Below are 26,156 nucleotides of genomic sequence, written 5' to 3' on the forward strand. Positions count from 1 at the left end.
TTGTCAATGATTGGATGTTAGGTAGCTATCAGAATATCTGTTATAACAGGTCTCGAACTGAGTTTCTTACTGATAGATTGGCATGGCTTATTCGCAAGGCAGTTAAGAGCACCTGCCTGGTCACATATCAACTTATAGGATGATGAGAGAATTAATGGAGTTGTTGCTTCCAGATGAAGAGTTGAGAGGTAAGGAAGGGAAGCCTCTTTCCCTATAACAGTCAACTTATAGTCTTTTTATTTATGAGATGAGGAATATCATATATACTGTAGGAGTGAATATGCGTATCTGGTTGTCTGTGTGTGTCTCTTTTTTCCTCAATCTCGTAATGATAGGATTTGGGAGAGAGGAGAAATTATATGAATATCAAAAGTTATCAATTCAAATATAATTAATTAAAAAAATATTTATAATTATTAAATCATCCCGATTGAGAAGGGGACATCCTGCAAATTCTAAGGGTGCCGGAGAAAGAATTGTCTTGGAGCGCTACTTCTTCAACTATTCACAGAGCCTGTTGACGAGAGAAAGGTGAATATTGTATAACAAGTATCAATTAGCTTAGCTGTATGGTGCAAGAAGTCTTGAGATGTATAGATTGGCATGGCTTATTCCGAAATCTTAATCTTTTGGTACACAACACAAGCAAAGAATGCTTCTCCCCTGTTTCCATTGTTAACTTCAATAGATGCATCAAGTTTAGAATATTTGTGCCTCTTGGAAAACTGTGTGAACTTTATCAGGTTTTTTCATCACACACAAAACAATTACCACATTGATCCATGGTTTCCATTTCTATGAATTAATAATTATAAGCTCACACTCTCAACAATCACTAAAACGTCGACTTGTAGAGCTCCGTTTTTAAACTTCTAGTAGATTAGCTCATCAACATGGCATACATTGGAGGAGGAAGACGCCCTGGAGAAAGAACATACTCGCATAAACCTATAATTCAAGACTTTGTACCTTCTTCAGCTTGGACAGAGGATGCCGATGGCCATTATCTCTTTGTGGGTCTTCCTGGTATGGAATCAAAATCTTTATCAACATTTCTCTGTCTTATTTATGAATATTCCTTGATGAATATATTTGTTAATGAAGCAACTTATTTCTTTTTTGGAAACATGTATGTATGTGGCTATTATATATGTTTTAGACTTCCGAAAGGATCAAGTGAGGCTCGAGGTTGATACTTCTTCTGGCAATGTAACGGTGAGTGGAGAGAGACTGACGAATGATGAAAGTAAAATAATACGTTTCAGATCACCGGGAAGTTCGACAGCGAGATTCTCTTTGTAACTGTGCCAAAATTAGTGCAAGCAGAGAAGCAGCAGGAAGTCCCCAAGAGAGAAACCGAAAACATCAGCAGCAGCAGCAATATTACAGAAGAAATCAAAGAGGAAATCAGTCTTCATCAAAAACAGAATGATGAAAATGTAAACAGCGATCATCCCCAAGTGCATGGCAAAGAAGAACACCATGATGATAATGCAAAATTGAAAAATCATGAACAAGAGCGACGGTATGAGAAGAAACAAATGGATTGCAGCCGGGTAGATAGTTTCAGTAAAGAGGAGGTAGAGAAGTGGGCGAAAGAGACGAGTCAGGTGGGATGGGCAATCAAGATACTGAAGAGAAACAAAGGGATAGTTCTTACGGCAATGATAGCATTCTGTTTGGGGGTTTACGTTTCTCGCAAGTTCGGAGCTGCTCTTACACACAAGGCTGCCACTTTTCATTAATTAGTTTGCATTGTGCTAAACATTTACAAATACTTTTGATCATGTTGATATCTATCTTTGTAATCTTTGCATATATATATAAAAAAAAAAATCTCATGTGAAGTGGAAAATAATTAATGATCCAACTCCATCTTGCTTCTTGTTCATTCTTCTTGGAAGTTGATTCATTATTTTCGGAATATATTAACTTATAACTGTAGAGATTAAAACTTATATTACATAAAATCAGCACAATTCAGACAATAAGTTTCTAATAATCTAAAGTGTTCTTTGATACAAATGATAATGCATTCATCCAAAAAACAGACTCAACCAAATGATAGAGTTAACAGTTTATAGTGATTGCACTTAAAAAATGATGTTAGAGACTACAGTAAAGTGAATGATATATAAGTATGGTAAATTAGATATTAACATAAGTTAATTAGTTTTATATAATATACGTTTCGATTTCCACATTTATAAAGACAATATATTCTGATAATTATGTTGATATAATTTTTTGTTGCTAATTTATATAAACAATTTAGAATTTTTTGTAAGATAAACTATGTGATAAAGTATGGAAAGACTTAAATAAATCTATTATAGATGTTTGAAATCACATTTATAAAGGTGAATTACAATAAAGATGAAGTTGAAAAGTAAGTTGATAGTGATGGACTGAATGAGTGAGACATTAAGGCAATTTCTATATACGTTGAAGGTAGAGATGTCAATGGGTTAGACCGGATTGAGTCGGGTTGGCTCCGATCTGACCCATTGGGTTAATGGGCTAGGTCAGGCCCAAGACTCAAACAATAATGGGCCTTCGTGCCTGGCCGACTCATTGAAATATAAAGGCCCAAGGCCCAACCCATATAATAATAAACCTTAATTAGGTCAGGATGGACTTTAATCGGGTTGGGCTGGGTTGGGCTTTAATTGGGCTGGTCAGCCCATTTAATCAATTTTTTAAAAAGTTTTTTAAGTAAAATTTTTTAACATAAATTATTTTTCAATTATTAAAATCGATAACAGTATCTCGAATATTTTATTTATAATCCCTCAATTATGACGGAGGAATGTTGTAGTTACATGATGAAAAATATTATAAATTGATAACATAGTATAAATAAATTAATTTACATATGGTATAAATTACAAAATATAAATAAAATATATCTACTATATAACATTTATCTACTCATCTTCTATATTTAAATCTCTGAATTCTTCAAAGATGAAAAATTATTATTTGTGAATTTAGGTATTTTATAATATTTTGTAATGATAAAATTAAAATAAAAATAAAATTATAAATATAAAGAATTATTATTTACGAATTCAGGTATTTTTCAAAAGAGAGTTACTGAATTGATGTGTCTAATTAAAAGTAGTATATATATATATATATATGTCTGATTAGTATTATGACAAATATTTTTTTAAGATAAAATAATATATATTTAATTATAGATATTTAATTGAATATTTAAAATAAATATTATTATATAATTTTAAATTTAATAATTCGATAATATTAATTATATTATAACATATTTTCTACACTTGAAAAGAGTAATTACTGTACTATTGCCTGAAAATAATACTGCGCACTGCATACCAGTACTTTTGCAGGCCGTGTAAACTGTAAAATAGATTGTGGTGGCTGGAAGGCCGGTTTGGATGGGGATGAGATGTACAAACTTTGATTGGATGCTGAATAGAAAAATAAAAAGAGAAGGCACCTAATCCAAGTATCAGGGCTACAATTTTCTATTCTCAGCTAATATTCTAGGGTGTATATGAAGCTTCTGCAATTCCATTCATATCATTCAAATCTCAGAAAAAAAGAAAAACAGCATCTTACCAAAATTTGCTTTACCTTTAGGATCAGATTCTTCTTCAACTAGTTCACCAATTCAGAAAGACCACCCAGAAGAAAGGAGAAGCTTCTTCGTTATGCGTGCCAAAAGTTGTCACCATTACTCACTCACAATCCAAAATGCTTGCCTCCACACATATATATACATCTCTAATTGGAAAGAAGATGAAGCCAGCTTTCATGGTGACTTCATGCAGACATGTAATTATAAATAAATATATGAACAAGGAAGATAATTATAAATCTAAATCAACAGCGAAAAGAAGAAGATAGAATTGAAAAGGTAGGAATTTGACGTTAAGAGTCTGCAAACAAGAGATACAGGTGATGTTTTTGTGGCAATACCTTTATTCAAAATTTGTGTGCTTTTGACAGAAAAGGAGAGGGCAGAGTTTAAGAAGCGGAATCATGTGCCTTACAGTTGCAGACGAGGACATCTAACTTACCTCGCCTCCTTCCTTGCACAGTGAAACGCCACCGTCTGCTTCAAGCTACCTAGGTTCATAACTATATATATATATATATATATATATATATATATATATATATATATAAAATTGATTAAGATTATCATCATCATCATCAACAACGAAATCTAAATATTTCATTTGCGTGAGAAATGATCAAAGTTCTTTTTTTTTTTTTTTATAGTTCAAATCAGAATGAGGTAAAGAAATAAGGAACCAGTAAAGTTGGAAACAACAACCTTGAGGAGAGAGCATAGAATATGTTTATTTTTTATTTTCCTATTGACTTTGCCATATCATATAAACATTCTCTGCTTTTCTCTCTCTCTTTCTTTCGAAACAAACAGTATCACAGTCAAGATAATATAAAGAGTTAAAAGGCAGACCATATAAACCACCTTCTCCTCACTCTCTTAATTAATTTCGCCTTCCGCTATCAACGCTTTTTCTTTCTTTCTCTGTCTCAGTTTTCAAACAAGTCCGTAAAATCCCATATTCCTTAATGGAAAAAGGGAAAAATGAGACTATGACAACCCAGCCGTCTCAAGCACCGCCACAAAATACCGTCCGTAAACTTGTTTTGGAAGTAATCGAGGCACGTGACTTACTTCCGAAGGACGGCCAGGGAAGTTCCAGTCCCTACGTCATCGCTGATAAGAGAATATTGTATAAGGCAAGAAGTTTTCAGATGTTTCGTTGATTGTAATGGAAAAGGAATTCAGAGCATCTCATCAGGGCAGAGTGACGGTTAGGTGTTAAATATTAATTGGATGTGAGATAGGAATCGTGAGGGTCAGCTTTCTTGGCCACGGTGACTCATATAATGTTCCTTTGCTTGATTAGTGTTGATTTCGTGGTGGCACGTACGCATCCATCTGTATGTACTCCATCACCGAAATCTTAATCTTTTGGTACACAACACAAGCAAAGAATACTTTCTTTCCTCTCCCTATTCCGATTGTTAACTTCCATGCATCAAGTTTAGAATATTCGTGCCTCCTGGAAAACTGTGTGAACTTTATCAGGTTTTTTCATCACACGCAAAACATGACCACATTGATCCATGGTTTCCATTTCTATAAATAATTCTAAGCTCACACCCTCAACTATCACTAAAACATCGATTTGTGAAGCTCCGTTTTTAACTTTTAATAGATTTAGCTCATCAGCATGGCATACATTGGAGGAGGAAGACGCCCTGGAGAAAGAACATACTCGCATAAACCTATAATTGAAGACTTTGTACCTTCTTCAGCTTGGACAGAGGACGCCAATGGCCATTATCTCCTTGTGGATCTTCCTGGTATGGAATCAAAATCTTTATCAACATTTCTCTGTCTTGTTGCTGAATATTCATTGATGAATATATATGTTAATGAAGCAACTTATTTCTTTTTTGGAAACATGTATGTATGTGGCTATTATATGTGTTTTAGACTTCCGAAAGGATCAAGTGAGGCTCGAGGTTGATACTTCTTCTGGCAATGTAATGGTGAGTGGAGAGAGACTGACGAATGATAAAAGTAAAATAATACGTTTCGAGCAGACGTTTAAACTGCCACCAAATTCAGATATGGACCAGATCACCGGGAAGTTCGACAGCGAGATTCTCTTTGTAACTGTGCCAAAATTAGTGCAAGCAGAGAAGCAGCAGGAAGTCCCCAAGAGAGAAACCGAAAACATCAGCAGCAGCAGCAATATTACAGAAGAAATCGAAGAGGAAATCAGTCTTCATCAAAAACAGAATGATGAAAATGTAAACAGCGATCATCCCCAAGTGCATGGCAAAGAAGAACACGATGATGATAATGCAAAATTGAAAAATCATGAACAAGAGCGCCGGTCTGAGAAGAAACAAATGGATTGCAGCCGGGTAGATGGTTTCAGTAAAGAGGAGGTAGAGAAGTGGGCGAAAGAGACTAGTCAGGCGGGATGGGCAATCAAGATACTGAAAAAAAACAAAGGAATAGTTCTTACGGCCATGATAGCATTCTGTTTGGGGGTTTACGTTTCTCGCAAGTTCGGAGCCGCTCTTTCACACGAGGCTGCCTCTTTTCATTAATTAGTTTGCATCATGCTAAACATTTACAAATACTATTGGTCATGTTGTTATCTATCTTTGTAATCTCTGTACATAAACCAAAAAAAAAAAAAAGTTCTCACGTGAATACAATATATTCCGACAATTGTGTTGATATAATTATTTGTTGCTAATTTATATACACAATTTAGAAATTTTCTGTATATGTGATAAAGTATGAAGAGACTTGAGTAAATCTATTATAAATGTTTAAAATCACATTTATAAAAGGTGAATTACAATAAAGATGAAGTTGAAAAGTATGTTAGTTGATAGTGATGGACTGAACGACTGAGACATCCAAGGCAATTTCTATATGCCAAATTAGCGGTTATGATAAACAGTTTTCTTAAAAATAAAACCGAAGACTTTTAGTTTTAAATACTTAACTCTATATTATTATATAATTTTAAATTTAATAATATAATAATATTAATTATATAATTATATACTATCAAAATATATAGTTTTATTATTAATTATAAGAAAGTACCGAGTTTATTTTGGAAATAATTATTTCTAACCTTTCAAATTGGAAATACTGTATGTAACATTGCCTGAAAATAATACTACAAACTGCATACAAGTACTTTTGCGTGCCGTGTAAACTGTAAAATGGGCTGTGATGGCTGGAAGGCCGGTTAGGATGGGGAAGAGATGTACAAACTTTGATTGGATGCTGAATAGAAAAACAAAAAGAAAAGGCATCTAATCCGGCAACGTGTCAGGTTTGACGTTGGAGATCTAAAAAGTAAACTCGGGGGAAAAACTGTCATTTTTTAAAATTTAGATTGGAAAAAAACTTTTAGTTTTTGAAGTTTAAAGGAGAAAAAAAAGATAAAATTTTAAAGAGTTAGAGTTCTGTTAAATTTAACTGTTCATGGGTGAGTATTTTGAGAATTTTAAAGTTAAAGGAGAGATATTTGAAAAAACAACAATCTTTGGGTGGAAAATAGTCCTTTGGCCAAAATAAAAAGAAAAGGCATCTAATCCAAGTGTCGGGGTCTACATGTTTCTATCCTCAGCTGATGTTCTAGGGTGTATATGAAGCTTCTGCAATTCCATTCGTATCATCTGAAGGAAAAAAAAAAAAGAAGGAAAAACAGCATCTTACCGAAATTTGCTTTACCTTTAGGATCAGATTCTTCTTCAACTAGTTCACTGTCCACCAATTCAAAAAGACCACTCAGAAGAAAGGAGAAGCTTCTTTGTTATGCGTGCCAAAAGTTGTCACCATTGCTCGGTCACAATCCAAAATTCTTGCCTAAACAGATATATATCTCTAATTGGAATGAAGATGAAGCCAGCTTTCATGGTGACTTCATGCAGACATGTAATTATAAATAAATATATGAACAAGGAAGACAATTATAAATCTAAATCAACAGCGAAAAGAAGAAGATAGAATTGAAAAGGTAGGAATTTGATGTTAAGAGTCTGCAAACAAGAGATAAAGGTGATGTTTTTGTGGCAATACCTTTATTCAAAATTTGCGTGCTTTTGACAAAAAAAAGGAGAGGGCAAAGTTTAAGAGGTGGAATCATGTGCCTTAACAGTTGCAGACGAGGACATCCAACTTACCTCATCTCCTTCCTTGCACAGTGAAACGCCACCGTTTGCTTCAAGCTACCTAGGTTCATAAATATATATATATATATAATTGATTAAGATTATCATCATCATCAACAACAAAATCTGAATATTTCATTTGCGTGAGAAATGATCAAAGTTCTTTTTTTTTTTTCTTTTTAAGTTGAAATTAGAATAAGGTAAAGAAATAAGGAACCGGTAAAGTTGAAAACAAAAACCTTGACGAGAGAGCATGGAATATATATGTTTATTTTATTTTCCAATTGACTTTGCCATATCATATAAACATTCTCTTCTTTTCCCACTCTCTTTCTTTCAAAACAAACAGCACCACTGACAAAATAATAAAAACAGTAAAAAGGCAAACCTTATATACCACCTTCTCCTCACTCTCTTAATTTCCCCTTCCGCTATCAACGCTTTTTCTTCCTTTCTCTCTCTCAGTTTTCAAACAAGCCCGTAAAATCCCATATTCCTTTTCGAAAAAAAGAAAAATGAGAATATGACGACCCAGCCGTCTCAAGCACCGCCACAAAATACCGTCCGTAAACTTGTTGTGGAAGTAATCGATGCACGTGACTTACTTCCGAAGGACGGCCAGGGAAGTTCTAGTCCCTACGTTGTCGTTGATTTTGACGGCCAAAGAAAGCGGACCTCCACGAAGTTTCGGGAGCTTAATCCAGTATGGAACGAGCCACTGGAGTTCATTGTGTCGGACCCAGAGAACATGGACTATGAAGAGCTGGATGTCGAGGTATACAACGATAAAAGGTACTGCAATGGCAGTGGCCGGAAGAATCACTTCTTGGGAAGGGTAAAGTTGTACGGGAGCCAATTTTCAAAGCGTGGAGATGAAGGTTTGCGCTATCTTGCTTTGGAGAAGAAAAGTGTTTTCAGCTGGATTAGAGGCGAGATCGGCTTGAGAATTTATTACTTCGATGAGGTTGTGGAAGAGGAGCAGCCACCGCCACAGGATCAATCGCCGCCTCATCAACCACCTCCGGAAGAACCACCGCAGATAACACCTGCCGTTGTTGTCGTTGAGGAAGGTCGAGTGTTCGAGGTTCCTGGACACGTGGAGATTTGTCATCCAGTTCCAGAACACTACCATGGTCAACCGCCACCAGTTACCATAATCGAGGAATCTCCACCGAATGTAGTGCAAGTGCCACCGGATCCGCCTTATCATCCCCCGCCAGATGAGCCGATTCCGGTGGCGGAGGTCAGGAAGATGCAGAACACAGGTGTCGAGAGACTTAGAGTTTTGAAAAGACCGAATGGAGAATATTCCCCGAAAGTGATCAATGCCCGTAAAGCTCCCGGAAAAACTGCATCATCTGAAAGAATCTATCCGTACGATCTGGTTGAGCCGATGATGTATCTATTTGTGAAAATCGTGAAGGCTCGTGGCTTAGCTCCAAATGAGAGTCCGTTTGTGGAAATCAGAACGTCCAATCATTTAAAAAAATCCAAACCGGCATTTCATCGACCTTGTGAGCCAACCGACTCACCCGAGTGGAACCAGGTATTCGCAATGGGTTATAATAAGAATGACTCGGCCACCGCACTTCTGGAAATCGCCGTGTGGGACTCTCATTCGGAGAATTTCCTTGGCGGTGTCTGTTTCGATCTCTCCTATGTTCCGGTGCGGGACCCACCAGATAGTCCGCTGGCACCACAGTGGTATCGACTGGAGGGCGGACGTCCCGAACAAGACAACAGAATATCCGGGGACCTTCAACTGGCCGTGTGGATTGGAACTCAGGCTGACGAGGCCTTTCCAGAAGCGTGGAGCTCGGATGCCCCTTACGTGGCGCACACGCGCTCTAAGGTTTATCAGTCCCCCAAACTCTGGTATTTGAGAGTTACTGTTATCGAAGCTCAGGACCTCCACATTGCTCATAATTTACCACCGTTGACGGCACCTGAGATTAGAGTAAAAGCGCAGTTAGGGTTTCAGTCTGCACGGACGAGGCGTGGGTCTATGAGTAATCACAGTTCGTCGTTTCACTGGAACGAGGACTTATTTTTCGTCGCCGGAGAGCCGTTCGAAGACTCGTTGATTTTGTTGGTCGAAGACCGTACAGGCGAGGAAGCAAGACTGTTGGGACACATCATGATTCCAGTGAGTTCGATCGAACAGCGAATGGACGAGCGACACGTGGCGAGCAAATGGATTGCATTGGAGGGAATAAGCGATTCTGGAGATGGCAGTGGGCCCTACCGCGGGAGAATTCAGCTACGATTATGTTTGGAGGGTGGATATCACGTGCTTGATGAAGCGGCGCACGTGTGTAGTGATTTTAGACCAACGGCTAAGCAGCTTTGGAAGCCGGCTATAGGAATTTTAGAGCTGGGGATTTTAGGCGCTCGCGGCTTGTTGCCAATGAAAACCAAAAACGGAGGTAAAGGATCTACTGACGCTTATTGTGTAGCCAAGTACGGTAAAAAGTGGGTCCGCACCAGAACAATCACAGACAGCTTTGATCCACGCTGGAATGAGCAGTACACGTGGCAGGTTTACGATCCATGTACTGTTCTTACCATCGGAGTGTTCGACAACTGGCGCATGCTTGCTGATGTGTCAGAAGACAAACCCGATTGGCGCATTGGGAAAATACGTATACGCGTGTCAACTCTGGAGAGCAACAAAGTGTATACAACTTCGTATCCTTTGTTGGTGCTTACGCATTCCGGGTTGAAGAAAATGGGCGAGATCGAATTGGCGGTTCGGTTTGCCTGCCCCTCAATGTTACCGGATATTTGCTCGGTTTATGGGCAGCCACTGCTTCCAAGATTGCATTACTTACGGCCACTTGGCGTGGCCCAGCAGGAGGCATTGCGTGGGCACGCAACCAAAATGGTGGCCGCATGGCTCGGCCGGTCTGAGCCCCCATTGGGCCCAGAGGTTGTGCAGTTCATGTTGGATGCGGATTCTCATACATGGAGCATGAGAAGGAGTAAAGCAAATTGGTTCCGGATTGTTGCGGTTCTTGCTTGGGCAATCGGGTTGGCTAAATGGTTGCATGATATTAGAAGATGGAAGAATCCGGTGACTACAATTTTAGTGCACGTGTTGTATTTGGTTCTTGTTTGGTACCCAGATTTGGTAGTACCTACTGGATTTCTATACGTTGTGTTAATTGGAGTGTGGTATTATAGGTTCAGGCCCAAGATTCCATCGGGTATGGATACAAGATTATCACAGGCAGAAGCGGTTGACCCGGATGATTTAGATGAAGAATTTGATACAATACCCAGTTCAAAACCACCAGATATAGTTAGAATGCGGTATGATCGGTTGCGGATGTTGGCTGCAAGGGTCCAAACAGTTCTGGGTGATTTTGCAACTCAAGGAGAGAGGGTTCAAGCTTTGGTAAGTTGGAGAGATCCAAGGGCCACTAAATTGTTCATTGGGGTTTGTTTAGTCATTACACTGGTACTGTATGTGGTGCCACCCAAAATGGTGGCTGTGGCACTGGGATTTTACTATTTAAGGCATCCCATGTTCAGAGACCCCATGCCAGCGGCCAGCTTGAACTTCTTCCGGCGGTTGCCTAGCTTATCCGACCGGTTGATGTAGAGTTGAAGAGTAGATTAGGAATTAGTAGTAAATTTTTATGCACCAAGTGGTGGTGGTGGTGGGGAACGATGTTTACTGTTTGTGTTGAAAAGTTGTTCCTTAATAACATTGTAAGGAGTGAAAAGGGGTTTAAAAGGGGAACTGGCTAGTTGTCATTGTTGTCTCTTTATTTTTTCGTATTTGAATTCAATTGACTGATTATTGAAAACCTGAAACGAGAAAAAGTATGTGAGCAGTGAGAGTGAAAGTGGGTTTCAAAGACCCAGAAATTACTGTAAAAATGTCAACAAAAGTAACATATAAAAGATACATTAACATCTTTTCTTCCACTGTGTCTGCTTACATGATGAAGAGACAGCACTAAAATTACAAGAAGCTGCCACTTAATCATTAAATCCCGGAAATTACTAATTCACTAAACTCCATGTTCTCCACACCGATTCAACAATACTAAATTCTTGTAAGTCAAGAAGTATGGCTGGCACTTGGCAGCTTTTCAGCCATTTTTTTCAGAAAAAAATTTGACTTGAGAATGTGATAGCTCATGCTGAATCATTTATGACAGGCCAGGTTGCCCGATGCTTTTCTGCCAGAGTTTGATTACAATTTTGCATTAGACCTTGAAAAGTATAATTAGGGAGAGATTATCTCTGGATTAATAAAATCTACCTGAGATTGGGGAGGCTAAAAAACTAACAAACAATTAAGGAAAAACAGCAGAAACAAATTTCATGTGGACGTTCATAATTTTCGCAACACAATTGGCCATAAATAGGAGGAGGATTAGAGTATAAAAAGGGTAAATAATATTGCATTCTGCATTACTTACATCACCAATCAAGGCCATCAACTTCAAGGATTCAGTTTCCAGGTCTGTAATCACTTTTTTATTTTATTTTATTTATTTATTTATTTATATTTTCCTTAAGTGATAAATAATAATTAAAATTATGCATGTCCATAGTTGTAGAACATTATTACCATATTAAAAAAAAAAAAAAAAAACCTCCAGCATTTGTAGCTTTTCCTTTTTGTATTTTGGGTTGGGCCATTATCAATGGCCAAAACACTATTTTCCACCCAGGGTTCCCTAAAATGACAAAATTTTTCATATTTAAGGTTTTAAAAAATTAAATTTTCATCCCTTATTTATTTCTGTTATTGAATTTTTTTAAATAAAAAGGAAAAAATATTATTTTGTATATATTTTTTTATTCTACTTTTTCTTATCAATATGACATATATTTGAAAAAATTATAATTTTTGAAAATGTTACAGGTATTAATAAAATTTTAGAAATTTTTTTGGAAATTTAAAAAAGCTTCAAAATATTTTTAAAAATTTTAAATTTTTAATATATACTCAAAATAAATATACATAATTTTATTATTAGTTAGAGTTTTGATATTTTTATAAATATAAATGATATATTTTAAAATTGATAATAATATATTAATAATTTGATATTTATATTAAGTGTTAATAATAATTTTACAATTTTAATAAAATAACAAAATAGTCATTTGTAGAAAAACCATATAAAATTCATTAACAAAAATAAATGACAAATGTAAATTTAATTTTTTGAAATTTAGAGGATAAGAATTGTGTTTCATTAAACCATGGGTGGGAAAATGCTCCTTTGGCTTTTTTATTTTTTAATTAAAATATAAACTAATTTTTATGTATAATTTTATATATAAATAATGATATATTATTAAATAATTAAATATTTTTTATATTTAATTTTTAATTATTTAATTATATAATAACATATAATTTTTTATAATATAAAATTATGGACAGAAATTATAAACGTAACACTACCCTTGAAGATATTGCATGTTCACAGGCAAAATGGTGTACAATGAAACATGACCGGCAAAATGATATTAGAAAAGTACAAGATCAATACAGTGACGGAAAATCATATCTCCACGGAGATAAATGTTGACAATAATATGCATGCTAGCATGGTAAATTATTTAACACGATTAACATGACTGTGTTCGGTATTTGCTTTGCTGAAGAGGTTCAAGAACCCAGAATCTGGTGAATCGAGATTTATAAATATGGGGGAGACAGAGAAATCAGAAAAAAATGACGGTAAAGCCGAAGAGAAGAAGGACAAGCATGAAAAGAAAGAGAAACATGAGGGTGAGGCGACGAAGGAGAAGGGAGAAGATGACAAAGCTAAAGATAAGAAAAAGAAGAAGGGTAAAGAAGATGGTGGAAAGGAGAAGAAGACAAAGAACCCTGAAGATAAAAAGGATCCTCAGAAACTGAGGGCCAAGCTCGAAAAGCTCGACGCCAAGATGAAGGCACTCGCTGTGAAGAAAGAAGAAATTTTTAAACTGCTTAAGGAAGCCGAAAATACTCCCACAAATCCATCAGGATGATTTGCCTGGAACTAAACATGCAAAAAGCTTCAAAGACTTCTTGCATACATATATATGCAGATGTAGTGTTATATTTTATGCAAATCTATATATAATAATAATAAATGTATGATAATTCGATAACTTATGTGAGGAATGAAGACTGGTCCGGGAGCATTGCAAGTCTGATGAAAAAATTTTGCAATGATCCTCGACCAATCTTCATTCCAAACATTACAATTATCATGTATGCATCAGCTTTGCTTTCACAGAAGTATTGATAAAAACGATTTTGTAAAGGAAAATGGTGAAGCAATGGAAATTTTATACTGGATTTCTCTTATATTTAATGTTCAGAATCAGAACCAAGGGAAGCTAGCTATCTTTCCCCACTCATCAAGGATTGACTTCTACGTAAAGGTGGATCGTTTTCAATAGTTTTTGCATGTTTCATACACCACAAAGGTTATCTTGGTTTGAAAATAATTATTAGGATGACGAAAATTTCCCGATTGATGTATAATAAAGTGATGAAATTTCTCTTAATTTAATGGCTATCGATGAAGATAATATCACTTGCCCAGTAAAGTTTGATTCAGTGACAAGTTTTCCAGAAAAAGACAAGGCGAGACCATTGCACAATTTTCATTTATTTTCCTGAACCAAATGAACCCGGGCAATTTATGTCTGTGATCTAATTATTATTGTGGGAAATTAAAAACAGTATATGTGTTGCCGTCAGACTTTTCCTTAGAAAAATACACGAGATTGGGTGTAATTAAGCTCTCAGCACGATCTCAGCAGAGATGTATCAGTTCATTTCTCCTTTTTCACCAATCGGGCAATTTGGAGCCACATGTGGGGGACTGATAAAAATATATGGTGGGTGCTGATGGGGCTCTAAATGAGCTGAAGATGAATGGATTCTTGGAAATTTCGTTGGTCCTACATCAGGAAACTTCCTCTTCGGCTTATTCAGTCTATTCTCAATAAATTAAACCTTGTTCCCAACAAATCACAACAGGTTAAAATTTAAGTGTGGTCTTCACTGTTTGTAAGTTTAAACCTGAGATGAACAACTCTCCAGGTTTATACTTCCACATTGGCAAAAAGGCTAGAGGTTCTATCATTCTTTACATCTTCCATTTGTTTAAATGCATTTGATTGTTAATTCACTTTACAATTGATTTATATTTGCTAATGCCTACCTGTTCTAATATTTTCTAGATCTTCTTTACAAGGATTATGGTCAACAACCATCATTTCACTTTAGTTACCAATGGATTGACTGGAATCTTGATCTCTCCTGTCAAAGTAATTGATCTTCCATCAATCTGATATATGATGAAATTGAAAATTCACTTTCAGTATCTCATTTTCCATGTAATTGAATATTCTGAACTTCTATACAGCGGAAAGTGTTGTGCCTGGGCTGCATACGGCTCTGAGATTTGTTGTTCCTGATTCTGGAAAGGTACGTGCATTATTATCTCCTTTTACTTCTATCAGAAACTTTTCATTATGTTTTCCAGGATAAATAGTTAAATTGTGATGTAATTAGTCCACACGTGCTTAGTATTAAAACGAATATAATCGAAATTGATTTCAGGTGGAACTGCGATTCTTGCACGACTATGTTGGGATTACTGCAGGCTCTGGATTGAAGATGACTAGCCACAACCATGTAGGACTTGACCCTGCTGTCCATTTTTCAGGTGTAATTGGCACTGACTTTGTCTCCCTTGGGACTGATATTGCCTTCGACATGTCAACTAGCACATTCAACAAATTCAATGCCGGTTTAAGCTTCAATTGTCCTTACCTTGTTGCTTCATTGACCCTGTGAGCAATCCAATGTCATCTCTGTCATTTTTTTCAACCTTCTAATTTGTTCCTCGATTGCTGAGGGACTGATGCTAAGCTTTGGAAATACTGCAGGAATGATAAGCTTGACACCATAAAAGCTTCCTATTACCAACCACTGAACCCCCTGACCAGGAGTGCCGTTGCTGCAGAATTGAAGCATAGTTTTTTTATTGACAGGACGACCACCTTGACGGTTGGCGGCCAGCATGCACTGTTTCCTTCTACATTGATAAAGGCTCGCATGGACAGTAATGGCAAGGTGGGTGCTCTTGTTCAGCAAGGTTTCTGGCAAAAGTTCTTCCTAGCTATTTCTGGAGAATTTGATTTTAAGGACAACGACAGGAGGCGCCCCAAGATCGGTCTTTCTGCGGCTCTCGCACCTTAAAATAAAATACTATTAATAGAAGATGTTCTCATGTTAATATAATACTAATAACAGCAGCATCTAGTGATTGTAAACCCTGCTGAATCAGAAATTAGAAAAGTTAAAATATGCATACTAAAAAAATATAAATAATGACAAATAAAAATTCATACCTCTGCCATTTTCATCAGTAAAAGCAGTCACCATAGTTGTAATTATTTAGAGATTTTTTTAATCAAATGATTTTGCAGACCATTTGAAGTGCAGCTGCTACAGTCCGAAAGTCTATCATTTGAATGAAACTTTGCAAGATTATAAAAAGATATCAAAACTATAGATAAATGATATTATTTACTCATAATTTATGTGGAAGTGAGCCATCAACCTAGTGTCATTGACAATATATTCTGATTAATCACACGATGTACAGACATTTTGTATGGACCCATCTGTTTTGCTTACTATGATTCTAAAAGCATTGGCATGTTCATCTCCAAAATAACTCAAAGCAATTCGATTTCCACATAAAATTGCAAACAGTTGTATACAGAGGCACCATTGTTTTACAGCAATTTCAACATCAGTCTTTGTCTCTTTGATAGATCAGTATGATCTTCCAGGGACCAGAGAGTTTTAAGTGATTCTGTTAAAAGAATAAAGCAAATATATGACATTGTGTTTTTATGGTGCAGAACTTTCTGGTAAGGAGACTGGCATTTGAAGAGCACCAGCAAGCTCCTGCTAATATGCATAATTGTTATGATCAAGATATACAAGATGAACAAGGCATCAGCATGGTTTCTTCATAACTGAAAGTTATTATACACGTAACTTTACATTACCAATATGCTCATTATCTTCATTGAGCAGATATTAAACTGGCTTAATGTCATATGACACTAGTAGATATATAGACAAATTGATGATTGTTGATTAACAAAACCAAGCACATAATAAAATGACTGTTGTCCAAACATGAACACCATATATGTCATGATAAGTAGAAAATTACTGCTGAGCAGAAGCCTGAAGAAGTCCATCACGGATCTGGGTAGCTACATCGCGAACAGCACCAGGTCCATGGGGAATGAAGACTGCAGAGGATTTTGAAGCAGCACCAATTTCCTTCATTGTGTCAAAGTATTGGGTAACCAGGACCATGTCCATCACATCCTTTGCAGTGGTCCCTGGAACGTTGACAGAGAACCCCAGCACACTGTCTCTCAACCCATCTACAATTGCTTGTCTTTGGCGGGCAATACCAAGCCCTGAGAGGTATTTGGACTCTGCTTCACCTTCAGCTCTTTTGATCTGTAAAATTTTCTCTGCCTCAGCTTTTTCATTGGCTGCCACCCTCAGTCTTGCAGCTGAAAGAGTAAAGAAAAATAAGAACATTTCATTAAACAAAATCATTCCAGCAGTTTTGAGAAGCTTGTATCCTCTTTCAACAGTGAAGCATAACAATATAATATCCCCAGGCTAATAGAATATGCATTTGTTTTGTCACTTATTTGCTAAAAATGACAAGAATGTTTGTTTGATTTGTTTTCATCTCTATAATGCCTAAGCCAAAACCAAACGCATATAAGAATGGCATCAGAGTCTCAGATCATGAGATTCTGGCTGTCAGAGTTAAAGATAAAATGTAGGGAGACATTGATAAAGGGTTGGTCCCTCAGAAATCTGCCACTCTATGATGTGCAGATTACAGTTAAGCTAGTTGCTCATCTAAATCAGAAGACAATTTAAACAAAGTTTCTGTACTCATCAACTTAGTATGGATAAATGAAATACCATACCGGCATTAATTTCGTTCATTGCCCGCTTCACATGCTCATCAGGTTCAATGTCAACAATGAGTGTTTGCACTATCTCATACCCATAAGCAGACATAGCCTGTGGGAAATAATGGAGAAAACAGCAACACATAAGCTTCAAAATTTAACATCAACTAGTGATCTTGTACCACAAGTGAATGAAGTTTGGTTTTCATAATATAACATCTCTGCATATAGAATCATATTGAATACCTTTTCGAGTTCATCTTCCACAGCTTTGGCTATTTCATTTTTTTGTTCAAAGGCATCATCCAGATTTAGCTTTGGAACACTTGCCCTAATCACTGAACAATTGGGTGGAAGTTAATACATAACATACAAATACATCCTTGTGATGCAGGGTTTGTGTAATTGAAAGCACTAAACAAATATGAAATGGTATAAGAGTTAATTTGTACCATCAAAAACATAAGCCTGAATTTGAGTCCTTGTGTTGCTGAGTTTGTAGAAAGCATCACTCGCCTTATCTTGCAGGGCACGATATTGAACAGACGCAACAACATTGACAAAGACATTGTCCTGGTAAATAGCCAAAAAGATTCATTTGTCTCAGTGGTAGTGACTATTCCTCCCAACCCAACATTTAAGGATAATAATAATTTCAAGCTAAGTTACAGATGCAAAAAAGAGTATGGCCTGATCACTGAGGTTAAATTATATTTATAGAGTTATATAGACAGACCTTTGTTTTGGTTTCACAGCGCACATCTAACTGCTGCAACCTCAGAGACAGTTGGCCGGAAATTTGATGGCCTAGGAACCATGGTAGGCAATGGCATCCAGGTTCAAGGACATCATCAAACTTGCCAAATTTCTCCTTAATCAGTACTGTGGACTGGTCAACTTGTACGCAACAGAACAGATTCCCCATCTTCTTAATATACTGTGATATGTTAAAAAATGCAGTAGTCATTTAGAAATGATTGAAACTTGAAAACGATAAGCATTACTCTATGTGAGGATCAACAGCAATGAACAGAGAGACAAACAGAAAAATTCTGGAAATTTTAGTAATGGCTTGCAGATTTTGCGGTGAAGCCTAGTTTATGTACGCTTCACAATAACAGCAAGCAACAGACTTCCTAGATTTAGGGGCTCACACTAACCCACTAAACTGGCCTGCTGTGTAGCGACATGTGACTAACACTGACCACCCCAGCAACCAAGTCATGCTTACTTGGCACAATGGCTGACAGGCTGAGCTTTAACATACAACAGAAGCCTACAGAGCCAGAATGTCACAATTCAGTGGACTGGATGCTTTTACATCCATGACTAATGACTCCATCCATACATAAGGTCTATCCTTATGAACACATCAGCTGAGAAATACAATTTTTTTCAAAAGATACATCAGTGTATCAAAAATCTGTCACAATTGGAACATTAATCACATAACAAAATACTCATATTAAAAACTAGAAATATTTCGATGCCCTAAGACGCAATTCAAACAGCTCAAAAACCCAATCCAAATGCCACTTAGAGATGGTAAACCAGAACAAAATAAACAACAACAAACAAGAGCCTTTCAGTTCGATTCAACCCCAAAAGATTAGTTGCAGAAAAATGGCAATTAACATGCAAACGAGAACTGGGAGACTTACAAAACCCCGGAGCAGAAGAATGCAATAAAATGACTGATAGAAAGATAAGATTAAATACTATAAGAAAGGGAATTAAATATAATTAAGCCTGGCCTAGGAAACCTCTCCAAAATTGTCAAAACAGTGCAAAATATCGAGTTTTTCTTAAAGTCGAGATAGTGCTGCACTAATTAAGCTCCGCACATGGTTCTGAGTGTACCAATAAGGGGCAATCAAAGTCAACCACTCAAAAGTTTTACTTTATCATTCTATGAATAGAAATCCAGGAAAGCTCAAAGAAATTTCGCATGGAAGAAATCATAATTACAATCAAATATTAAATGCACAGGATTATGCCAACCTAAACAGTAACGCCCTTGGCAGAATTAAGAAACAGGGGTTACAGAAACTAGAATAACATGCTGTCTCTGTCAAGATACAAGCTAAGAGTGACATTAACCAATGATACAATTAAGGAATAATTAAAAACAATGAACAGGATGTAATGAGAATGACAAATAAAAATGAAGACGGAGATGCTTTGACATTATAATAAAATACGAAAACTATTATTTGCCACCTCAAGTTAAAAAATACAGCTAAGCTGCTTGTTGTTGCTTTCTGAACCTGGCTTTCATCGGTCAAATCATTAAATTATAATGACGAATATATGAATGGAGTGAGCGGCAAGCAACCATGAAAGGGAAATTTAACAGCAACAGAAATGAACCCAGAAATGGTTTCAAAGAAACTAAATAATGTAGAGGAAATTCACCTTTAATTCTTCACATGCAAAAGTTGACAAATTTTCCTTAGAAATATAAACAAACTGTGGGCTCAAAACAGGAGCAAAGAGCACGGATTTCCATCTATAAGCATAGTATGATTAATATTCATTTTAAGATAATTAATGATGAAAACAAAACTATATTTCTCTAAATGATTTATGCTACCTTAAGTACAAAACACTGGGGTTATTTTTGGTAATTGTATGTCTTTTATGAGGTATGAAAACATATGTTAACATTATACAGGGAATCGGGAGATGGACTATTCTTTCATAGGGTGAAATACCCATTTAATATTAAATAGATAGACAACTAAGATAATTCTATGTCGATAAATGATTTAAACGATGAATAATCTTTTCAAAGAAGTAAACATCTAATTTGAGAGTTATCTATCTGAATTTTTATAAAAGGAATCACAATTACACTCCAAACAGACGAAAAAAGTCTTATTTTGATTTTTTTATGAGGTTTTGAGATTGATATATTGGATATGTTTATGTATACTACATTGTTTAAAAATGCTAAAAAAACATTGGGTAAATAATTTGTAAGATCATGAAGTTGTTAAAATATATTTTAGGTTGCAAAACCAATAACAAAAACGTTTTAAACATTTTGAATACAAATTTGATGGGTTGTATTTTCAAAATGGAGACAATGGGCCAGAGCTAGACTAGAATGTTCAGCCCAATACATAATATTTTAGGCAAAAGTAATTTATTTGGTTGTATAAATATTGGTAAAATATCATTACGGAGAGTAATATTATATATACTTATTTTAAATATATAAATAAATATATATTTATATATGTTATTATGTGATTGAGTATTATTTTATTTTTAATTTAAAATTATTAAATTATATAATAATATATATAAATATATACTTATTCATATACTCAAAATGAGTATTATGTATCTCTCCACTTGAATCCTGAGCGCCCAAAATTGCAATCGGAAAAATAAAATAAAAATAAAAATGAGAGGAATAATACAGCTTTAAATTTTCGGAAATTAACAAAGATACGAGGGGGTTTTCGGTAATTGTCCCTAATAAAAATGTCAAAAGAGTCCGGTATTGACATGCACGGCGATTCACAGAATCACAGATCCTGAGAAGTGGAAAAGGCTCTTTAAGATAAAATATGATTTCCCAAGATAAAGCTATGAGCAATCTGATTGGCCTATCATTTCAAAGAATATCCTACGTGTCATTTGGGAATCAGATTCCACAGATTCACAAACCAAGACTCATACCGGCAGGATGCATATTTGCCACTTCTGATCATCAATGGCGCTCTCTGCACCCACTTCACTTAATCATCTTCATTCCCATGGACTCTATCACAACAACTTCCTCTCCTCCAAGCCTCGATTTGCTCGTCTCTTTCTCGCCAAAAATGGCTCTAGAATCGTCGCCATGGCATCCAAGAATAAGGTACTTCAACAATTTCATATCATAAGTTTCTTTTTTTTTTTTTTGTTTGCGTTAAAAATGATTCATGACAGGTAAACAAGTACGATGAAAACTGGGAAAAACAATGGTTCGGTGCTGGAATTTTCTACGAAGGAAGCGAAGAGATTGAAGTTGACGTTTTCAAGAAACTTGAAAAGCGTAAGGTGTTGAGTAATGTTGAAAAAGCGGGTCTTTTATCGAAAGCTGAGGAGCTTGGTGTCACTTTATCGTCTATTGAGAAGTTAGGTTTGTTCTCTAAAGCTGAGGAGTTGGGTTTATTGAGTTTGTTAGAGAAGCTGGCTAGTGTTTCACCTTCCACTCTGGCCTCCGCCGCTTTGCCCATATTTCTGGCGGCCGTGGCGGCGATTGTCGTGATTCCTGATGACTCAGTAGGGTTGGTGGTGGTGCAAGCGGTGGTGGCTGGTGCTCTTGGGGTTGGTGCTGCTGGTTTGTTCGTTGGGTCTGTTGTTTTAGGTGGCTTACAAGAAGCTGACTGAATCGATTTTCTTTTGTTTTCTTTTTTTTCAATTTTTAGGATTAAAAAATCATATTCTTGGAATGAAGTGCTTGACATGAGATGATTAAGTGCTTGCAAATGTTGTAAATTACAGAGAGGAGAAGATATGTTTGTTGATTTTGGATTAAAGAAAATAATTTGACAATGAAATTTATGTTTTTGTGTAAATGAACATCAGAATATTTCTGTTTGGCATTCTTTTTTCTTCCATTTTTACAATTTCTTGCTCACATGTTTATTCACTGGAAGTCCAATTCTCAACCTATGTACTGGAATTACGTTGAGCTTCTTAGATGATAAGATAGTTTTAATTTTCATGTTTAGTATTCTGGAATAGGATAGGATAGAATGATACTGCTATATGAATACTTAATGCAGTATCTGATAGATTCATACGAAGATAATCAATCGCTAGAGACTTGAGCTAGTAGAAATTTTGCAATCTCTTTGTAATTCAACCATGTTGAATCACTTATCATGGCCCTGTTGATCTGTACTTGTAGCGTTTTGCCCAGAAAAGATAATGCAAGAAGTTTAAGCCACTTAGGATGCACATCAACCAGTAAAGCCTCTCAAGGTGATAGTGATTCAAGTTGCTGCCAAAGAGCCATGGCTTGTGTCGATAAGCACTGGTAATATTGTTGATAATTGATACAAGCACTGAACTGAAGTAGTATCCCATGGCCAGTGAGGCCCAGGAGAGAGATGTGGCCAAAGATCTCATACTTATGGGGGCCTCTGTGAAGAAAAATTCCATCATGCCAGCTAATGTGAAAAGATCAGCTGATCCAAGAAACAAGTATTGTAAGGCTACCCAGAGGAATGTGATGGGGAGAGGTTCAGATGAATTGAGTAGACCTGAATCAACTGCCACTCTCTTTCGCTTTATTTCCACCAGAGCTGCAGCAGCCATGGCTACAATAGAGAGTACTAGTCCTGTCCCAATTCGTTGTAGATGAGTGATTCCCATTTCAGTTTTTGTTGTTTTTCTGGCAACTGGAATGATGACATGATTATAAAGTGGTGCAAGAGTCATGATGAAGATGACAGGGAAGACTGGGAGGGATGCTGGTGGGACTTTCAGGGAGCCTAGCTTGGTATTCATGGTGGCGGCTTGTTGAACCGAAAAAGTGGATAGCTGAGCAAGACAACAGTTTAACATTATGGTGGACATGAAGATGGGGAAAATCTTTAGGACTATTCTGACCTCGTCTACCTCCTTTTCCGTGCAGTGAAAAACACAGTGGCCAGAGTTGTCGATTAATGCTCTATTAAGAAAATTGAGAGCCCCTCGTGGAATTTGACTTGGCTCCTTTGAAGTATGACTGTATTCATCCTCCATGCTTTCAGAATCAGTCATACAGGAAGGACTAGAGTGAAGTCCTATGATGGCCTTGTCAGAATTCTTACATTTGTAGGTGTTATAAATGGCTGCAGTCAGCACCTGTAGGACAGAAATGAAATAGGGGTTATTTAGTTGGAGTTCTATACTGCAAGCTAGCTTTTGCAAATTTTGAAGTGCTTTTATTGACTGATTTCAACCAAATTCTACCTTGAATATAGTGGTGATGGGGCTTCCTATGGGAATTTTAGTCCTGTAGAAAGGAGAACCCAGGAGGAAAGCCGGAATGGAGAGCAATATTGTTGCAGTGGAGATCCCGAACCCCCACTGCCAGCCTTTGTTGTCTTCAACCCAGACCACAAAAGTGACTGCAATTAGAGCTCCACAAGAGAGACAGAACACAAAGTAATTGAAGAATTCTGATCTCTGCTTCCTTCCTTGTTCGGCGGTTTCATCAAATTGCTCAGCTCCATGAGGAGCAAGTGAGCCTTTTATACCCCCCACACCCAGGGCCACAAGATAGAGGCCTGAAAACAGCATCACTGCTTTCCAGCCTCCAACTTCCTGGCATGAAATGTTGATGTCCGCTAAAGCACAGGTTGGTGGTCTCAGTGAAGGCATTTGAGCTTGGACTGTTAGTAATAACAGACCCTGAGCCAGAGAAACATATTAGAATCTATCAATCTGAAGAAAATTACATTAGAATCCGTTCTTAAGTCACTCATTTCCATTAATCAGGATGTTTTCAAGTTGGATTGTTGAGAGTTTGAATCTTAAATGCATATGCGTAAGTATTTATCACATGGTATGATATGACCAACACCTACCGGTGTGAAGTGCATTAAAATATATTATATTTGGCATATTTATTTCCTTCCAACTACTAAATGTCAAGAGGAAATTCAATGGCAGAAATAAGAGGGACCAAGCCAGGTCACCGGGAGATATGATTTGGCAATACTACTGTTAGTATAAGACAAAACTAACCCTTTCAATCTACTTTTTTTCCCCTTCTCAATTCTCATTTATCATTGTTATGTAGCTTTTCTACGTTCCAATCGGTGACAAAGGTCATGTTATTCCCAGGACATTGATATTATGTTCATTTCATACCGAACACCATTGGTGGGGCTGGATTTTTAATATATCAACGTAGAGCCATAAGATTGGCACATGCATTAGAGGGAAGACTCATTGTGCGGTTCCTTCTTAAAAAAAAAAGAAAAGAAAGAAAGAGTCTAGAGATTTCACAGTGGTGAATCCTGCACACTTCTGGTCTCTGTCCTAATATTGCCCTCAAAAGGGACCTGCCAAAACCAAGTTTCTAGCAAAACTTGTAGTGATAGTCGGTGATGGCACTGTGCATTTTGAATATCATATTAGTTGGCTGTCATGGAATTCATGTTCACAAATCTATAGATACAGATGCGCCATATTAAGCTCTTGGTCTAGATCATCTCTATGAAGCGTGATGGTTGAATTGAAAATGGACTACTCCACCTTGTTATGTGATATTTAAATAATATTAAAAGAAAATCAGAGTTTAATCCTTAAGAGGATCTTACCATGAATTCTAACACAGCACTGATCAAATAGATGTTGTAGGTGGTGAAGAAAGCATCTGCCAGAAAGCCACCAAGGAGAGCAAGGAGGAAGGCTGTTCCCATGAAATTAGTCACCGTGTTTGCAGAGCTTGATGGAGAAAAATGCATGAATTTTGTGAGGTAAAGTACAAGGTTGCTTGCATTTGCCAGGAATGCTAGATTCTCCAGTACCTCCACAACTAAGTATTGCAGTATAACAAAATCTCAAAATAAGTATCAGATTTTCAAAACTATTCATATTAAATACATGTAAATATAGTATTTCTTGTGATGCAGAAGTTCCCAAGGTTTTCCAGCAGCTATATCTTACCTGATGGTGAGCATATGATAAAAAGAAAGAACGAAAATGTGTTTTATCGATTAACCTATGTATACTAACCCAAGACAAAGGAGGCAGCAAGCATGCCGCCATGACGCCCTTGCAAGGCAGGTTTTTTCCTCCAATCTACATATCCTTCCCATGTCTTTAATTGCTGCACCTCATCCTACAAAGATGACCAATTTATGAGAACTTTCCAGGGAAAATTAAGAGGTGAAAAGAAGAGATAAAAGAAGGAAATGTGAATATAGGAACAGAGAAGTTCCAGTATCCTACCATTATAATATAAATTTCTTAAAACTTAAATTGAAGCTCAGGTTAAAGAGGACTTAATCTGGTGGGAAAGTATTATCTTGAACCAGGGAGGTAGTAGTATGCAGAGTCCTATACATATATAGACTGGGAAAAGGGTGGCCTGAGCAATAGAGAAAGGTCTAGACTCAATGACAATGACCATTCATTCTCTCTTAATTAAATTTTCAAGCTTGACAGTTTGTACATATCTGATAATAAACGGCCAAAAATTGGTGGGGTTTTGATCTCATTTAGGATTCACGTGGCTCTAACTTACAATAAAAGCAAAAAGTAAAATCGAGTAATCTCAAAAATCCTTCTTTCCAAACATGTAAGGTTAATCATATGTTGTTCTGTATGTATTCTAATTTACTTCTGATATAAGAATAACTTCTGGTATAACAATGTTAACTGTTTTACACAGTGTAAATAGAATTATGGTGCTCGATGATTTACCGGATTGTACG

The 26,156-nt window shown here is 36.4% G+C and overlaps 8 protein-coding genes and 1 long non-coding RNA gene across 13 annotated transcripts; 6 read left to right on the top strand and 3 right to left on the bottom strand.

Moving 5' to 3' along the window:
- The first annotated feature begins 893 nt into the window (after nt 1-893).
- On the top strand, nt 894-1,745 carry LOC123210736. Its single transcript, XM_044629209.1, has 3 exons — nt 894-1,026; nt 1,160-1,215; nt 1,266-1,745. The coding sequence occupies exons 1-3, from the start codon at nt 894-896 to the stop codon at nt 1,743-1,745; spliced, it is 669 nt and encodes a 222-aa protein (XP_044485144.1).
- A 1,684-nt stretch (nt 1,746-3,429) lies between these two features.
- On the bottom strand, nt 3,430-4,103 carry LOC123211103. Its single transcript, XR_006501336.1, has 2 exons — nt 3,958-4,103; nt 3,430-3,799 (listed from the first exon to the last, which is right to left on the bottom strand). It is a non-coding gene; the product is annotated as an uncharacterized LOC123211103 (long non-coding RNA).
- A 225-nt stretch (nt 4,104-4,328) lies between these two features.
- Nucleotides 4,329-6,265, top strand: LOC123210841. Its single transcript, XM_044629331.1, has 2 exons — nt 4,329-5,382; nt 5,516-6,265. Exons 1-2 carry the CDS (start codon nt 5,250-5,252, stop codon nt 6,139-6,141), a joined length of 759 nt encoding a protein of 252 aa, XP_044485266.1. The 5' UTR covers nt 4,329-5,249; the 3' UTR covers nt 6,142-6,265.
- Nucleotides 6,266-7,950: 1,685 nt separating this feature from the next.
- On the top strand, nt 7,951-11,535 carry LOC123212410 (protein QUIRKY). Of its 2 annotated transcripts, XM_044631534.1 has the most exons (2): nt 7,951-10,801; nt 10,912-11,120. In XM_044631534.1, the coding sequence occupies exons 1-2, from the start codon at nt 8,252-8,254 to the stop codon at nt 10,969-10,971; spliced, it is 2,610 nt and encodes an 869-aa protein (XP_044487469.1). In that variant the 5' UTR covers nt 7,951-8,251; the 3' UTR covers nt 10,972-11,120. The 2 variants fall into 2 exon arrangements, with proteins under 2 accessions (XP_044487469.1, XP_044487468.1); XM_044631533.1 differs by having other exon boundaries at nt 7,956-11,535.
- A 618-nt stretch (nt 11,536-12,153) lies between these two features.
- Nucleotides 12,154-14,053, top strand: LOC123212507 (protein PXR1). Its single transcript, XM_044631670.1, has 2 exons — nt 12,154-12,203; nt 13,363-14,053. The coding sequence occupies exon 2, from the start codon at nt 13,405-13,407 to the stop codon at nt 13,729-13,731; it is 327 nt and encodes a 108-aa protein (XP_044487605.1). The 5' UTR covers nt 12,154-12,203; nt 13,363-13,404; the 3' UTR covers nt 13,732-14,053.
- Nucleotides 14,054-14,711: 658 nt separating this feature from the next.
- Nucleotides 14,712-16,195, top strand: LOC123212263 (mitochondrial outer membrane protein porin of 36 kDa-like). Its single transcript, XM_044631353.1, has 5 exons — nt 14,712-14,830; nt 14,938-15,024; nt 15,123-15,184; nt 15,320-15,552; nt 15,649-16,195. The coding sequence occupies exons 1-5, from the start codon at nt 14,782-14,784 to the stop codon at nt 15,959-15,961; spliced, it is 744 nt and encodes a 247-aa protein (XP_044487288.1). The 5' UTR covers nt 14,712-14,781; the 3' UTR covers nt 15,962-16,195.
- A 516-nt stretch (nt 16,196-16,711) lies between these two features.
- Nucleotides 16,712-19,870, bottom strand: LOC123212261 (hypersensitive-induced response protein-like protein 1). Of its 4 annotated transcripts, none has more exons than XM_044631350.1 (6): nt 19,726-19,870; nt 18,461-18,661; nt 18,177-18,297; nt 17,971-18,062; nt 17,740-17,836; nt 16,712-17,307 (listed from the first exon to the last, which is right to left on the bottom strand). In XM_044631350.1, the coding sequence occupies exons 2-6, from the start codon at nt 18,647-18,649 to the stop codon at nt 16,949-16,951; spliced, it is 858 nt and encodes a 285-aa protein (XP_044487285.1). In that variant the 5' UTR covers nt 18,650-18,661; nt 19,726-19,870; the 3' UTR covers nt 16,712-16,948. The 4 variants fall into 4 exon arrangements, with proteins under 4 accessions (XP_044487285.1, XP_044487287.1, XP_044487286.1 ...); XM_044631352.1 differs by lacking the exon at nt 19,726-19,870 and adding an exon at nt 19,569-19,685; XM_044631351.1 differs by lacking the exon at nt 19,726-19,870 and adding an exon at nt 19,488-19,625.
- A 1,441-nt stretch (nt 19,871-21,311) lies between these two features.
- On the top strand, nt 21,312-22,325 carry LOC123212107. Its single transcript, XM_044631150.1, has 2 exons — nt 21,312-21,595; nt 21,667-22,325. The coding sequence occupies exons 1-2, from the start codon at nt 21,449-21,451 to the stop codon at nt 22,108-22,110; spliced, it is 591 nt and encodes a 196-aa protein (XP_044487085.1). The 5' UTR covers nt 21,312-21,448; the 3' UTR covers nt 22,111-22,325.
- Nucleotides 22,326-22,419: 94 nt separating this feature from the next.
- LOC123212106 (protein NRT1/ PTR FAMILY 4.6-like) lies at nt 22,420-25,813 on the bottom strand. Its single transcript, XM_044631149.1, has 5 exons — nt 25,672-25,813; nt 25,456-25,561; nt 25,038-25,255; nt 23,683-24,123; nt 22,420-23,574 (listed from the first exon to the last, which is right to left on the bottom strand). The coding sequence occupies exons 1-5, from the start codon at nt 25,672-25,674 to the stop codon at nt 22,606-22,608; spliced, it is 1,737 nt and encodes a 578-aa protein (XP_044487084.1). The 5' UTR covers nt 25,675-25,813; the 3' UTR covers nt 22,420-22,605.
- Between the last annotated feature and the right edge of the window lie 343 nt (nt 25,814-26,156).

This window comes from Mangifera indica, chromosome 3 (assembly GCF_011075055.1).
Source record: "Mangifera indica cultivar Alphonso chromosome 3, CATAS_Mindica_2.1, whole genome shotgun sequence".
Classification (NCBI taxonomy): Eukaryota; Viridiplantae; Streptophyta; class Magnoliopsida; order Sapindales; family Anacardiaceae; genus Mangifera; species Mangifera indica.

Coding starts and splice junctions, on each gene's coding strand:
- LOC123210736 (XM_044629209.1), top strand. CDS start 894: ATGGCATACATTGGAGGAGGAAGACGCCCTGGAGAAAGAACATACTCG. Junction 1,027..1,159: donor TCTCTTTGTGGGTCTTCCTG/GTATGGAATCAA, acceptor TATATGTTTTAG/ACTTCCGAAAGGATCAAGTG. Junction 1,216..1,265: donor CTTCTTCTGGCAATGTAACG/GTGAGTGGAGAG, acceptor AATACGTTTCAG/ATCACCGGGAAGTTCGACAG.
- LOC123210841 (XM_044629331.1), top strand. CDS start 5,250: ATGGCATACATTGGAGGAGGAAGACGCCCTGGAGAAAGAACATACTCG. Junction 5,383..5,515: donor TCTCCTTGTGGATCTTCCTG/GTATGGAATCAA, acceptor TATGTGTTTTAG/ACTTCCGAAAGGATCAAGTG.
- LOC123212410 (XM_044631533.1), top strand. CDS start 8,252: ATGACGACCCAGCCGTCTCAAGCACCGCCACAAAATACCGTCCGTAAA.
- LOC123212507 (XM_044631670.1), top strand. CDS start 13,405: ATGGGGGAGACAGAGAAATCAGAAAAAAATGACGGTAAAGCCGAAGAG.
- LOC123212263 (XM_044631353.1), top strand. CDS start 14,782: ATGAACAACTCTCCAGGTTTATACTTCCACATTGGCAAAAAGGCTAGA. Junction 15,025..15,122: donor TCTTGATCTCTCCTGTCAAA/GTAATTGATCTT, acceptor ACTTCTATACAG/CGGAAAGTGTTGTGCCTGGG. Junction 15,553..15,648: donor CTTGTTGCTTCATTGACCCT/GTGAGCAATCCA, acceptor GAAATACTGCAG/GAATGATAAGCTTGACACCA.
- LOC123212261 (XM_044631350.1), bottom strand. CDS start 18,649: ATGGGGAATCTGTTCTGTTGCGTACAAGTTGACCAGTCCACAGTACTG. Junction 18,298..18,460: donor GCTGTGAAACCAAAACAAAG/GTCTGTCTATAT, acceptor GCTATTTACCAG/GACAATGTCTTTGTCAATGT. Junction 18,063..18,176: donor TCAGGCTTATGTTTTTGATG/GTACAAATTAAC, acceptor CCAATTGTTCAG/TGATTAGGGCAAGTGTTCCA.
- LOC123212107 (XM_044631150.1), top strand. CDS start 21,449: ATGGCGCTCTCTGCACCCACTTCACTTAATCATCTTCATTCCCATGGA. Junction 21,596..21,666: donor CCATGGCATCCAAGAATAAG/GTACTTCAACAA, acceptor GATTCATGACAG/GTAAACAAGTACGATGAAAA.
- LOC123212106 (XM_044631149.1), bottom strand. Junction 25,256..25,455: donor TGCTGCCTCCTTTGTCTTGG/GTTAGTATACAT, acceptor TGCAATACTTAG/TTGTGGAGGTACTGGAGAAT. Junction 23,575..23,682: donor CCATCACCACTATATTCAAG/GTAGAATTTGGT, acceptor TCTGTCCTACAG/GTGCTGACTGCAGCCATTTA.